The following is a 15,692-nucleotide window of genomic DNA, read 5'->3' on the forward strand; positions in this document are numbered from 1 at the left end:
CATAGAGTGCTTGTGTGTTTGTTTATTTAATATTTTGGCAAATTTGATGAGGTTTTCAGCTATAAGTAACCGTGTTATACTCTCAGCTTAAACTTTTTACTATGTTTTAATGTATTCTGTAGAAATCAGCTGATTTTCCTTCCCAAATAATACAGAAATTTGAACGTCTTGTTGCTGACTGACAGGGCTGATAGTTTGAATTTAGAGTAGATTTACAGTAAATGTCTGTGGTAATGCTTACTCAGACTGAGCCTCACCGTCTACCATTTATTTCATGTATGCTAACAAAAAAATTGAGGTTCGATTAAGAATTAGGAATGAAAATGTATCAAATAGGCCTTAAGTTGGTAATGTGCAGCAGGTAATTACTGGCATAGCAGATTATCCCAGCGCACAATAGGGTAGATCCTGTTCTGGGTGTACTGAAAACCCTCCATTGTTTGCTTACCTGGTTAATGACAGTAATATTCCCTGTTTGTATTGGACTAACTCACAAGTATTCTTTCGCCAAATCGTAAGCTATTATCAGAAAGAGCGTTCCATGTCTTAATGTCACGGCTCATTTTAATGTGGTGCGATAGTCATCACTAAAGCAACAAGACACAGCTGAAAGCACAGCAGCCCAGTCACTCGCCATGCAAAGGACTTAGCTTGTGCTAATCAATCATCCGCCACCTATACGCAGCACACGGACGATGGATTGCATAAACAAACCCAGCTCTAATCTGGGTCTGCTCAATCTCCTGCCAAACCCAAGTTCCTCAGTGGAAGTGTGCTGGACCATGAAGTAGTGCTGTAAGCCTGTAATGTTTAGCTGCTCTATAGTGCCCGGTATATGTGAGTTTGGTAAGTGTAAATACATCCATATGTCATTTCAATCTTCCCTTTCTTTAAACTGCCCCTCTATAAACTGCACCTCTTTCAGCACACAGTGACCCTGCATTTGTGGGCAACAAGACAGGCGTGATCATAGAGATATTAGGTCCATTTCTGCATGCTGTGTTGATCTGACCTATGTGGAGCTGTTGCTGAAGATAGGGCCTGCAGCTCTCAGTGAGTTTACTGTGCCATTGACCCTGATGTTGAGCTCAGCTGTAGCTGACATCATTACTTACATTGTTTGAGACCAGGAACATGAAAACAAATCTCTGTGGTTCTTCATACTGTGAGAGCATGTGTTGGATAAAGGCAGTAGAAAGTGAGGTGGTATTAGTGCATGTATGTGTAGTGAGATGGCCAGGAGGGGAATGAAGTGTGAAAACAGGAACACAATTACTTTTTCCTCCCTTCAGCACTCACCCATTCATCCCATGATCAGTCTCTTCAGTCCAGCCAGGGTTTGAGAGTAATGTGCAGCGACAGAGTGAGACGATGAAGAAGAATTCCTGTATTCAGAGGCTCTCTCCGTCAGTGACACATTGGGCCTGGATATCATTTTAGCATTTATCCCCTGCTTTTTTCCCTTGTTCTTCTTCTAGCCTACAAACTAGTTGTTGAAACAGTAAAGAAAAGGACGGAAGCTGGGATTGAGGGTAGAAACCGAAGCTTGCAGTAAATGGGCTTTTTGTGGGATTTTTTGAGACTGCACTTAACAGCTCGCTCAAGGGAGCGACAGTCAGAAAATAGCGGCTCGGAAAGAAAGAAGGGAGAAAGAAAGTGAGACAGCTGAGGGGGTGGAAGGAGCACTTTTAAAAGATGTTCCAGGATGTCTAGACATGGTGTTGGTGAAACATGGCGAAAGCGCCAGGTGCTGCAAATGGAAGCAAGAGGCAGGTGTCGGTGAGACATGCTACGTGTCAGAGCCGTGATTCCACAACCGATCCGGACTCATAGGGCATTTACTGTGTTTAGCCTCTCCAGAGTATAAAGAAGAGTTCATTATTCAATACCACACTTACCTGGCTCTTTCCTACTTCTCCAAACTCTTCCTCCCTCTCCTTTCACATCTACACATGTGCTGTATATATATCAGTAAAAGAGGTTGCATGAATTAGTGATAGAGGACATAATGGAGGGTTTCTTGAAGGCGCAGCTGAAAGGCGTTACAGCGCTAACGGTCGGCACCGATATGAGATCACTGACCTGACTGCAGCACTTTCCAGGAAAGTGAAAAGAGGAGAGAGGATGTGAAGCGAGCGAGGAAGAGAGAGTGTGACTGTCGCTGCCTGCGCTGCTGCCTCTCTTTCTCACACACACATGGTTCTCTAATGGCCTCACACTTAGGAAAGCACTCACGCATGCCTCTCTCGGATAAGAATAAACATTTTCTCTCTTTCTTCCTCAAGAGGCACTTTCAGGTGATCGTGTGCTCAAAGAGGACAACATCATTTAGTGCTATTATTTAATTGCTTAGTGATGATCTGACTAATGCAAAGCAAAATGGCAATTATGCAAAGCAGAAAACACGTTGCTGTTTATTTTCTAATGTGTTTGTAGCTGGTAGATGAAAGTCCAGTTTGGTGTTGGCGAGCGCGTGCGAGCTTGAGCTTCAGGGTGGGTGAGTGAGTGAGCAATGGGGCTTTTCAGTGAAAGACCAGCTGAGTGCAGGATTCCTCCTTGGGCTACAGGGCTTTAATGAACCTCACTCCATCAACAAGACTTGTGTGTGTGTGTGTACATCTCAGGATGCTTGGCATGGCATGCGGCTCCGCGGCCGTCACATTGACCGTGCCCATCAATCAAAGAGACATAAAGCAATATGGACAGCAATTAAATCAACTAATAGAATCAAAACTCAAATTAAGCCACCAGCCTGAGTGGTTTGTAATTGTAAATGGCATGAGCCTTCCATCCCACTGGCTTAAATTTGAGACCTGTGCCTTGAGCAACTATTTAACCAATTACTCTGCTAGCAGTAATAGACCTTCTTAATGCTGGCAGAATCTGAGTGATTTTGTTTGACTTGGGTTTTCATTCAGAGGCTGTGGTCTAGTTGTAGTCTGTGCGATAAATACGAAATCAGTCGTGTTTGTTATCTTAATAGATTTGGCCACGTTTAGTCCATTTAGCACATTTGGAAAGTTTGCTATCACTGTATACTATTCAGAAACAGATTAAATAAACCAATTGAATTACAAAAAAATCATTTGAGAGTCATTAGTGGTGTTGCTAAGAGAAAAATCGCTATAAAGTATAGCCATGCCCACCCACTCTGGAAGTATTTTTCACATTCATATTTTCCATAGAGATTCATAATGTAAGAGTTACAAGGTATGACCCATAGGTGAGTCACAACATTACAAATTGGATTTTAAAGCAAAATATTTAAAAAAAAGTGCAGCAAATCGGTATATTAGAATTGGCTGCTGAAAATTCACCTTTTTTTTTTTTTTTTTTTTTTTTTGATTTAAAAAATCGGTGTCATTTGTTAACATTAGTTAATGTATTAATTAACATGAACAAACAATCAAAACTACATTTATTACACTCTTTATTAATCTTTGTTAATGTTAGTTAATAAAAATACAGTTGTTCATTGTTTGTTCACGTTAGTTCACAGTGCATTAACTAATGTTAACAAACACAACTTGTGATTTTAATAATGCATTAGTAAATGCTGAAATTAACATTAACTAAGATTAATAAATGCTGTAGAAGTATTGTTCATTTTTAGTTCATGTTAACTAATGTAGTTAACTATTGTTAACTAATGAACCTTATTGTAAAGTGTTACCGAACCCAAACATTGAATGATGTATTCAAATTGAAAATCAGTGGAAAAATATAATTGATTTAATATTGTTGATTACAAGTATGACATGATTAATATAATATTTTAAAAGCTGAAAGCTGCAAAATATTCAGATATACACCGCTGTTCAAAAGTTTGGTATCAGTAAGATTTTAGTAAGATTTTTTAAAGAAGATTCGTATGCTCATCAAGGCTGTATTTATTTGATCAAAAATACAGAAAAAATGTCATTCTTAATTCTTTTGCTCTGTAAAATATTATTTCAATTTAAAATAACAGTTTTCTATTTTACACTTAAAAATATAATTTATTCCTGTGAAGCAAAACTGTATTTTCAGCATCATTACTTCAGTCTTCAGTGTCACATGATTCTTCATAAATCATTCTAATATGCTGATTTATAATCAGTGTAGGAAACAGTTGTGCTGCTTAATATTTTTTGAGACCTGTGATACTTTTTTCAGGATTCTTTGATAAATTAAAAGTTAAAAAGAACATTGTTTTTTTTTTTCAAAATAGACATTTTGTATTACATTAAACACTACTATTCAAAAGTTTTTTCATCTTTAAGAAATGAATACTTTTATACAGCAAGGATGTGATAAATGGTTAAAAAGTGATAGAAAAGACTTATATTGTTAGAAAAGATTTATATTTTGAATAAATGCTTTACTTTTATTTATCAAAGAATCAAAGAAAAAAGTATCACGTTCCAAAAAAATATTAAGTAGCACAACAGTTGTTTGTAACTGGCAATAAATCAGTGATCATGTGACACTGAAAACTGGAGTAATGGCTGATGAAAATTCAGTGTTGCATCACAGAAATAAATTGTATTTTATAGTATATTAAAATAGGAAACCAATATTAGAAATTGTAAAAGTAATAACTGGTTGTGCCACCCTTTGCAGCAACAACTGCAATCAAACGTTTGCTTTCACATCACTGTGGAGGAATTTTGGCCCACTCTTCTTTGCAGAATTGTTTTAATTCAGCCACACTGGAGGGTTTTCGAGCATGAATGGACTGCTTAAGGTCATGCCACAGCATCTCAATTGGATTTAAGCCTGGACTTTGATTTGGCCACTCCAAAACCTTAATTTTGTTTTTCTTGAGCCATTCAGAGGTGGACTTGCTGCTGTGTTTGGAATCATTGTCCTGCTGCATAACCCAAGTGCACTTGAGCTTGAGGTCACAAACTGACGGCCGGACATTCTCCTTCAGGATTTTCTGATAGAGTGCAGAATTCATGGTTCTGTCAATTATGGCAAGTCATCCAGGTTCTGAAGCTGCAAAGCAGCCTCAGACCATCACACTACCACCACCATGTTTGACTGTTGGTATGATGTTCTTTTTATGAAATGCTGTGTTGGTTTTACGCCAGATGTAACAGGACACACACCTTCCAAAAAGTTCAACTTGTGTCGCATCAGTCCACAGAATATTTGCCCAAAAGTCTTGGGGGTAATCAAGATATTTTTTGGCAAATGTGAGACGAGCCTTTGTGTTCTTTTTGTTCAGCAGTGACTTTTGCCTTGGAACTCTCCCATGGATGCCATTTTTGCCCAGTCTCTTTCTTATTGTTGAATCATGAACACTGACCTTAATTGAGGCAAGTGAGTTCTTTAGATGTCGTTCTGTGTTCTTTTATGACCTCCTGGATGAGTCGTCTTTGTGCTCTTGGAGTAATTTTGGTAGGCCGGCCACTCCTGGGAGGGTTTACCACTGTCCCAAGTTTTGTGTGGTTCGCTGGAGTCCCAAAGCCTTAGAAATGGCTTTATAACCCTTTCCAGACTGATGTGTCAACTATTTTGTTTCTCTCTCTCTCTCTCGCTCTCTCTCACACACATTTGTTTGTTCTTGAATTTCTTTAGATCGCGGCATGATGTGTTGCTCTTTAAGCATGCTTCACTTTGTCAGGCAGGTTCTATTTAAGTGATTTCTTGATTCAACAGGTCTGGCAGTAATCAGGCCTGTGTGTGGCTAGTGAAATTTAACTCGGCTTTCTAAAATAATGTGGTTAATCTCAGTGCTTTCATGATTTAACAGGAGGGGGCAATTAATTTTTCACGTAGGGCCAGGTAGGTTTGGACAGCTTTTTTCCCTTAATAAATGAAATCATCATTTAAAAACTGCATTTTGTATTTACTTGCATTATCTTTGTGTAATATTAAAATTAGTTTGATGATCTGAATCTTTTAAGTGTGACAAATATGCAAAAAAAAAAAAGTAAAAACAGGAAGGGGCAAAAACATTTTCACGGCACTGTATATACTATTGATTAACAACCCCAGAACTTTCAGTCGATCTGTATTTAATTATTTAAATTAGCACTAAAAACAGTCCAAACTCTTTAGTAACTGCATAGCGATGCCCTGCCAACCACCCAGAACACTCTAGCATTGTGCCAATGAGCTTTGCACAAGCATTTCACATTTTCTCCAGCCAATGTAAAAATCTAGTTCATATTCTGCTTTTGTAGAACAGCACAAGTAGCTGATGTATCAGATACGGCAGACGTTAGCATCTTATGTTTCCTCTCACATTTCTCATTCATCACCTTGGTGTTATTTCAGTGAAAGTGAGGGGAAGAAAATGAATCATTTAAGCCCATAAGTATATGTGTGGAGAGTCATTCACACCTCTGTGGTAATGCTACACTAGAGCCTCGTTGAGCTCGGACGTTACATGCAGGAACATGAATATGCTTTCATTTCAACATGCACTCAACTCACTGTGCTCTAGTTAGAAACACGGCAGCAATGTGAGATCTGAGAGTTTGTGCGTGGTTATCGTCGTAAGTGTGATTCATTTTTTAGCACTGTAAGTTTTATCATTCATACCTCACATTACCGTCTGCAGCAGTCCTACTTTTTAGCACTCAATCACTAGATTTCTTTCTTGCTTTCCGGTTGCTTTGTGTGGTCGATAGTATCGAAAAGCGCTTTTTGTGAAATTATCATGAAGCATTAGACTCCATTTGGTCTGTCTTATGTTTGTACCCTCCAGGCCGTCTGTATGCAGTGAGATGATGTCTGCTCCCTCACACGCATCACCATGGCCTCCACCAATAGCGCGGCTCTGTTTCTAATGAGTAAATGAGAAATGTGCCCTTGCTGGAGGATGGTATGTGCCAGGGCAGCAGAGGTTACAGTAGGTTTTCATTATATGTAATTGAAAGCATAATGGAGGCCGGCCACCTTTACCTGCACTGCTCATGAAAGCTCATTCCGTAATGACCATGAAATATGGACTTTTACATGTGGGCGGGGCTTTCTGATAGGGTCTTGTCAGTTTGGCAGCGACTTTGCTTCTAATCTGGAAAGGGGTCTCTCACACACACACACACACACACAACTATTAATGGCCCAAACAGAATGAGTAAACGGAATACAGGATGAGGCCCTGTCACAATAATATGACCCATACACACTCACAATGCCCCTCTGCTGGGGTGTTGCTAATGCTCACTTTTTAAGAGGATGATTCTCTTAATGCCAGCTTTCATTTCCATCTCAGAGAGATTGTGAAATAACTATCAACTGCATGTGTGTGTGTGTGTGTGTGTGTGTGTGTGCACACCAGAACGTGTAGTATTTTTGTTGAGGATGCAATTACCTGTTTTCATTTGTGCTCAATGAGGAATCCTAGAAATGTAGGAGTACAAACATAGTATAAACATATCCAGTATCTTGATTGGAGATCACAGTTAGTATTAGCAGTAGTAATTCAGATGATGATGATTATTATTATTAGTATTTAGATCATTATTATTAATTTAATTATAATTTTTATTGTTGTTAATAGTATTAATTTGAGTTTATTATTAAACAGTGTATCTCACAATTTTTTTTTTCTGTAGCCAAATAGTTTACATTGTTTTATACATTAGTGTTTCAACTTGATATATGTTTGTCTGATGCATATTTTTTACCTGAATACATTTTCTGTAACAAAATTAATTTAATGTGGGTCTCTCAATCAATTACAATGTCTGTAGTATATGTAAATTAACAATGGGTACTCTTTCTCCTCGCATCCATATCATTTATCAGTAAAAGTCCTGCTGGATTATGCAAAACAGATAGTAGAGATAGTGGCCAAATTTAAAAGTGCAGTACGGGTGTTGCCACACCCCTTTTTTCTGTTTTCTCTAGTCACATAGCATGGATTTCAAACTTTTTTGAGTGTGTTTCTACTGCATAGACAGCCAAGGTTTATTAAAAGCCCATCTTGTCAGGCAGAGACACATGACCTGGAGGGAAGAATGACGAGTGTGCTAATCAACTCCAGCTGCATCCATGCTACGATTAAAGTGCAAACAAGAAACTGAACTCTTAAAGAGTGCATATCAGAGTAAGGTACGCCCTCTGTCCCGTTTACCCCCTCTCTCCCACATAATGAGGGCACAAATTGGGTCCACTCTCTCATTGACATTTACACTGGCACAGCAGTCTGATGAAGGGCTCTTTATGTGCTTTGATCCTGTTTGGTTTCCTTCTAATGATCAGTTGACTCCCCCTCAGTGCCCGCATGTTCTCTGTCACTCAGTCGTGTTCTTCACTGAGTGAGTCTAATGTGTAAGCATGTGCTGGTTACCCACAGCAAACAGCGTTCTAGGATCTAGAAATGTCTGTGCCACGCTGGACTGGTGTTTACTGCCGAAAACCAGCCTGTTTGATAATGTTCTGCTGGAGGCTGCCGCAGGGGCCCCACAACAATCTGACGTGCCTGCAGTGATGCAGAAGAGGGAATAGAAACAGAAAGAATTTCACACTGTGTGTAATGTGCGTATAGTTTTAGGGGGAGATTTCATGTAGCTTGTAAGTTTCATTTAAAAGAGATGGCTGTTGGTAAATATAATGAATCAGATGTGTATTTTGCAACTTGCCACTCATATAATCATATTTGTAATGGATGCAAGCCTGTTTCCACCATGGAAAAAAAAACTGTTTTCTTGCAATTCTGATTTTTTTTCTCAGAATTAAGCTTACATCTAGGAATTCTGAATTTTTCTCTGAATTCTGAGCGTACATCTTGCAACTCAGTTTTTGCAATGGAATAACAAAGTTAAAAAGCTAATTGTGACTTATTTATATCTCACAAATGTTTGTCTTGCTTTTCTGACAGTTCTCAGAATTGCAAGAAAAAAGTCACAATTACTTTTTTTTTTTAATTCTGTGTCGGAAACGAGCTTCCATAGTAATGCATGCATATATGAAGCCGCTGTTTTTTGCTTTTTTTATTACTGCTTATATTTATAATTTATAATTTTATATAGACTTAAGACAAATTTTCTTATACTTTGGTTTGCATCCACCAAATAAAAGCCAAATAAATCCTAAATATATAATTTTATAAGCTACCATTCATTAATTGTGGATTTTACTATAAATTAAATACTTTACAAATGAGTGGTAATTCAAGCAATTATAGAATTAAATGAGTTGATTGTATATTATTGAAGTGTTTACCTTATTGCATTTTACTATACATTAAATATTTTATAAATAAACAGTAGTGCATATAATTCTATACTGAAATATTTAAATTCATTGGATTTTACTGTAAATAAAATACTTGACAAATTTAATAGCACTTACTTTAATAATATAATTAATTATATGAAGTGCTATTAATTTGTCAAGTATTTTATTTACAGTAAAATCCAGTAAATTAAATATTTTAATCATATAATTTAATTTACTGGATTTGACCAATTTGCTAATTATCTATAGGCTATTTATAGATTTGATATAGATAGACAGATAAACTGTGATGGGAAAGAAATAAGATTCTGATCTCACTGTCCGCCTCTAGTGTGTGACATCATTATTTACTCTGCACTTAAGGTCAAGAGCACAGTTTCCAGCGGAAGCGTATCACTGCTGGCGCTCTCCCTTACATGCAGATTCACAAACAAACACACGCCACATTTCCCCGGTCCAGGTGTGGGCCCTGCCTCTGATTAGTACAGCACCATGCTGCATCATTTAAGCACTGTTTATTTACGTATGCCCATGTGCGAGCGGCTTTTGGCTCTGCCACACTGTGTGCCTGTGCTATCTGCTGGGCACACGAGGAAAAGCAGAGTCACCGTCTCTTCCCTGGCACGCTTCTTTCTCTTTGAGCCAGCAGAACAGGATTTACGAGCACCTGTCACAGGGGTATGTGCCTCCTCTCCTCCCCCTCCAGCGCAAATCATCAGGGGGAATGTGGCCACCCAGTCCCTGCTAACACTTTAGCACCGTACGGTGTGTGTGTTTGAGATGTTCTGTATACACACCAGATAATAACTGAAAAATTATGGACACCACCATTCTGCATCTGATGTATGTTTAAAACACTGCATATATCTCAGCGGTTATGAGTCCCTGCTGTCCGGGACTGTGTATACAATGGACAAAGTTTAACAACATGTAACGTCCACAACATATACAACACAAATCATGCTGAGAATAACACTCTCCACAAGGTGCCAAAACACAATCTTTGGCCATTATGTCCACAAATATTTTATTATGTCCTTAGAAAAGAAAAAAAAAAAAAAACTTTTTTACATAATTATTCTCCTCACTTTTTGCCTCACTTTTTTCCCCAGTGGATCCTTCACTTTAAACATCTAATAAAGTGGGTCTTTTTTACAAGAAAGAATAAAACACGTTTTTATTTTTCCCCAAACTGATAGCATTGTATCTCTGCGTTTTCAAGCAGTGTGTGAATTATACAGTAATTTTTTGGCAGGTTGTCATTTCCACAGGAAATTTTCAGGCTGCACAGGTAACTAAACATCAACTCATATTAAAGATATTTTAAACAACATAGAAACATTTTTTGGTATATTTGTAATATGCAAGTCTTTTTCATAATGACCTATGAAATAATAATATATCCTAATAAAAAATACTCAGAAACCTGAGTGATCTGTTGATGATTATTACTTCAGACAAAGACAATATGTTTGTGAGTATTTATTGACTGCAAAGAGTTTTTAATGTTTAATGTAAAAGAAGTATCTTATTATCAACAAGACTGCATTTATTTCAATGTATCAAACAGTAATATTGCAAAATTTTCATTGCCGCATGATCCTTCAGAAATCACTCTTAATATGCTGAATTGGTGCTCATGAAACATTTATTATTATCAATATTGAAAACAGTTGTGCTGCTAAATATTTTTGTGGAAACTGTTACATTTTTCATGACTCCTGAACAGAAATGATGAATAGAAAGTTTAAAAAATGACAATTATATTTGAAATAGAAATCTTTTGTAACAATGTCAGTATTTACTGTCACTTTTGATCTATTTAATGCAGCCTCACGGAATAAAATTTTAAAATAAATAAATAAATAAAATTTCTTAACTGTCAGCAAACTGTCATATGTCTTTCTATTTTATAATTTACATTAAATTAACAATTTCCCCATTATTCTAAAAGCTGAAACATTGTTTAGAAGTTCAGATGATTATGAATCATCTTTAATTGCAAACACTTCATTTATATTTAAAAGAATTAAACACCTTCAGGTAACTAGTGAGATAGATTAATCATGAGGTTAATCTTGAGATTAACACACTTTTTACAGTAATGCAGTGAATCATTTAAATCTTTAATGACTTCAAGCTCTGCAGTGATCCTGCCTAACAGTGCGAGTCTTGTTTAATGTTGTTATTTGCTTCATCTTTCTCTCTCTCTGTGTGTGTGTGTGTGTGTGTGTGTGTTTTGAATGCAGCAGAGCTCCAGAGGGAGGGAAGCATCGAGACGCTCAGCAATAGTTCTGGCTCCACCAGTGGCAGCATTCCCCGAAACTTCGAGGGCTACCGGTCCCCTCTCCCCACCAATGAGAGCCAGCCCCTCAGCCTCTACCCCACCGCATTCCCCTAAAACCAGCCGTCCCGCCCCAAGGAAACTTCTCTGTCGCCTTTGGACAATCTTGACAGCACAACCACAATACATCAACACAGCTCCATCCTGCTCCGCTATATCTTTTCTCTGTTCTTTGAAATGTGGATTTTCCTTTAATCAAACCCGGCATGCAGGAAAACCCTGTTCAATCAGGCCCTGCGTTAACATCCTTTGTCATTCACTTCCCTTGTAGATTAATGTTAACGTTGCCTCCACCTGAGAGCGAGAGAGAAAGAGAGTGCATGGACATTAACCTTGACGGGTCAGATGAACTGTAGAAGGGATCTGTTGGAGTTGCCACTTTTCTCAAAGATGTGTCATATTACCAATATCATTATCGAACTTCCAATGCGTATCTTTATCGAACGCGTGTGTGTGAGTGAGAGAGTGTGTCCTGATTACCTCTCAGTAGTTGAGTTTAGGTTTGAGCTTATAAAGCGCTGTGCTGATTTGTTTTGATCAACACCATCAGTAGACAGTGTATGATATATTTTAGTAGACATGTACTGTAGTTCACATTTGAATTGATTTGACTTTTATAGGTAATCAAACATGGTCATGTTTACAGTTGATTCCGCACATTTTTCTGTATATTTGATTTCATTTTTTTTTATTATTATGGTTTTTAACAAGTCAGTTTCTTGGATTTAATTTTATTTGCTTTATAAATTCAGTGGATTCAAATGATTTAAATTCCTTTCAATTTATGCGTAAATGACATGTATTGATTCTTTCAAAAAGGGATTTTTGTGTTCTAACGTTTCCTTGTTTTCTAGGCTGGTATTTCGCAGTGGCGCTCTCAAAGATCTCATTCAGCTCAGGCGATTGATTTTGACACTACCCAAATGTTCAAAAAGTAGTTCCATCATTATCATCATCAGTATATCATTTTGTATTAGCTTGTTTGTTTAACTGTTTTAAATGGCTTTGTTTAAAGAATGTCTTTTAGCTTTGCTTGACTGGATGGAACGTTTTACATGCACACAAAACACACAGTTATCGATAACCAATTAAACAAGAAATGTGAATACACGGTCCTAATCATCAGCTTGTCAAAAAGCTTAAAGAGCCCGCTGTTGGCTGGCAGCTCTGTGCATGTTGAAAGCCTCAGTAGCTGGAGAGGAAACATGAAGAGTTTGTTCACCGTAATTTATAACGGCATTCAAGTTGGCATGACTTTAAGTCTGAATACAGTGCACATGCTTTGTATGGACTATATTTTTTGTAATAATACTTACGCAATGTGATCTTGAAATAGGAATTTATGCAAGTGAATTTAACAAGTCTTCTATACATTTGTGTGTTTGCTTAACACAGCATATGCATTCTGATTTCCTTAGTTTGTTGTTAACTTACCTTGCTCTCTCCTGAATATATTTGTTATACAAAAAAATAAATAAATAAATGCATTTAAATGACGAGGTAAAAATCTGGGCCTGAGGCTACGAATCTCAATCACTGCCTTTGTTTATGGAACTGTTTTTTTTTTTTTTTATCATCATGAATCTTCCACAAGCTTCAGGACACAGGCTGAGATTTCTTCCGTTGCTGCTTTAATTGCATGTGTGTAAGCTTTGTGTTATGATATTATAACGATAAGTTTATTTGCGATTATATAGAGCAGCTGAATTTTCCAGCACAACTTCACCAGGAATTTATCAACTCTAAAATATTGAACTTGTGAAATTAATATTTTAAACGCATCACTGAGTAATTATATTTAACTTTGCTATCAAATAAGCAACAATATAATGTAACTGTCATTTTCTTATGCAACTTGACCTAATGCAGCAGACAGATAGTATTGCAAAAAAAAGCCACTGTTTTGTCATCATAGTGATCTTTATTGTACTGAGTCAAACAAGCAGAGATATTTTGTATGCAAAGCAAAGAAAATTTTTCACTTTTCCATCCTCACCAGCATCTTCTCATCACTTCCACCTTTAAAAAAAAACACGCACACAATGACCCTTATAAAGTAATGCTTCCCACAGTCTCTCGAAGGTGACGTGAAGCAGTCATCTAGACAGTGTGGAAGACAGTGGCAGAGCTCACACTCTCCATCTGGGAAGGTCAGCCCTCGTTCCTCTCTGTCTCCCTCCAGACCGCCAGTGCCACCTTATCATCGGGGGGACAGCCTATAAATACCAACAGAAGATAGCAGGCATTTCAGTGAGGAGTGTCAGAGGTTTCCTCCTCTCTGCGGGGTCAGAAGGCTGCTGTGCAAATTTGTACGTTTAGTTTGTTAAAGAAGCATTCATCTATAAACAGTCTGCCGTTTAGTCGCTGTGGCACTGATACACAATCTACCATGAGTCAATCTGTCAAGGCTTGTTGGCAATCCATGTAAGATTTTGTGGCTGTTTGTTCCAAAACACTCCTCGAATCCTCCACACTCCATGTATCCCAATGGGAACGGGCTCCATTCAGTAACAGGCTGTTTTCTCTCCCCTCCTTCAGAGGTCATGCATCCCTTAACTACTAACTGAACTAATGGCTGCTCCTCTTGAACCATGAACACAAAACATAAGATGTCTTTAAAGGGGAAAAAAATTAGAGAACAAGAACCTCAACCACCTTAGAATAAAGTATATTTTACGGTTTCTTGTAGGTATTTTTCTTAACACCTTAAACAAAAATCCAGTAACTCGTTTTTCATCTGTATAAAGATGAATAAAATATTGTACTTTGTAGTAGCTTTGCTGATTTTATTTGCATTATGCATGCTTTTAGAGTTTAGTGGACAAGTTTTTATTAGAAATAAAAAAAGACATCAACATACATCATTCAGGTAGCCTAAGTGTCTCTCACTATATTTTGTTAGGTTTTTCAGTAGAGAACAATCTTAGTCAACTCTGTTGCTATGATTTTGTACAAACCTGATATTTATACAAATATCTTTTATTCAATAAACAGAATAAATTTATCTTAAACACCTTGTAGTGTCATGAACTTAAACAGTATTAAATGTATATATTTAATATTAAATTAAATGGTAAAACCGTCAACCCTGTTACCTTTTTTTTTTTTTTTTTAAAGGCTATAGCCTACCTATATCCATACATGTTATTTACATTGCACAATCCAACTCATTATATTTTAAAGACACTCTTTGTCTGAAATAAATGTTGAAGAAATTCACTTCACAAATGCTTTTGTGAAAATGAAAAAAAAAAGATGCAAATTATTCGCGCGGTTCGAGTGAGCTAATGTTCTCCACATAATTTATTTGCTGTATTCTACACAGACCTACAGCTTTACATACACGAAAAAAAACAGCGTGTTTACAGGAGCTGGTTGATTAGAGGTTGTCTGTTGCCTTCCAGCAAACCGTAAATAGTACAATTTTGTAATCGCTTCGTGTTGTAACAGCCTATGTTACTTGTCAATCAGACGAGGCGTGTAAAGCACTCATCTCCACAACTGTTGAGAGACAGTAAACTGGATAATATCTGACAGCTCCTGGAGGATTAAAGGGGACAGTGTTGACATTAATGTGTGACATACACTATTTTTCAATTAGCTGCTGAATAGCCTCGATTAGATCAACTTATCTTCAGGATCCCCACACCTGGACGCGTCCTGACCGAGACGATGGACGTCTGTTTGCTGCTCACAGATACAGCGAGAACAATCTTCCTTTATCTTCAAGTCATTCTCATTGAACAGCGCCGGATTGATTGTGAAAGGGTAGTTGTTTTATATTATTGATGTTACTTCGAGTTTCCCCCCTCATCCCTTATCTCGTATCCCATTACAGTGACAAGTTGAACTTTCCTATTTGAAGCAGTCTGTGGAAAAAACATTATTTAGAATAAAATGCATATAAAGTATATTTAAGGTCATTAATTATAAAGTCGGAAACTTGCAAATCGTGCATGCAAATATAATATAGAAAATGTGTTTATTTATTCACACTACACGACACGTTTCTGATTGGAGATGATTAAATGACTGAAATGCCTTTGTATTTTACATTTGTTCTTTGGAGAGAAAAAATACGTTAATATAATCACCACTTAGTAATTACCTAAATGTGCAGAGTAATAAAATCTACAGTCTTCGTATTGCTGTTTTAAAACAACAGGAT

At 37.2% G+C, this 15,692-nt stretch overlaps 1 protein-coding gene across 4 annotated transcripts in view; it reads left to right on the forward strand.

Annotated features, from left to right (window-relative positions):
• Positions 1-12,289, forward strand: part of bcas3 (BCAS3 microtubule associated cell migration factor) — a 241,720-nt gene extending 229,431 nt beyond the window's left edge. For 2 of the 4 annotated variants that reach the window (XM_058745647.1, XM_058745645.1), the window contains exon 24: positions 11,433-12,289. In XM_058745647.1, coding sequence (XP_058601630.1) covers positions 11,433-11,581 — 149 coding nt within the window. In that variant the 3' untranslated portion in view covers positions 11,582-12,289. Of the gene's footprint in view, positions 1-11,429 lie in introns of all 4 variants that reach the window. The other 2 variants (XM_058745646.1, XM_058745644.1) reach the window with 1 other exon arrangement.
• The last annotated feature ends 3,403 nt before the right edge of the window (positions 12,290-15,692 follow it).

The sequence above is a fragment of the Onychostoma macrolepis genome, chromosome 15, assembly GCF_012432095.1.
Source record: "Onychostoma macrolepis isolate SWU-2019 chromosome 15, ASM1243209v1, whole genome shotgun sequence".
NCBI lineage: Eukaryota > Metazoa > Chordata > Actinopteri > Cypriniformes > Cyprinidae > Onychostoma > Onychostoma macrolepis.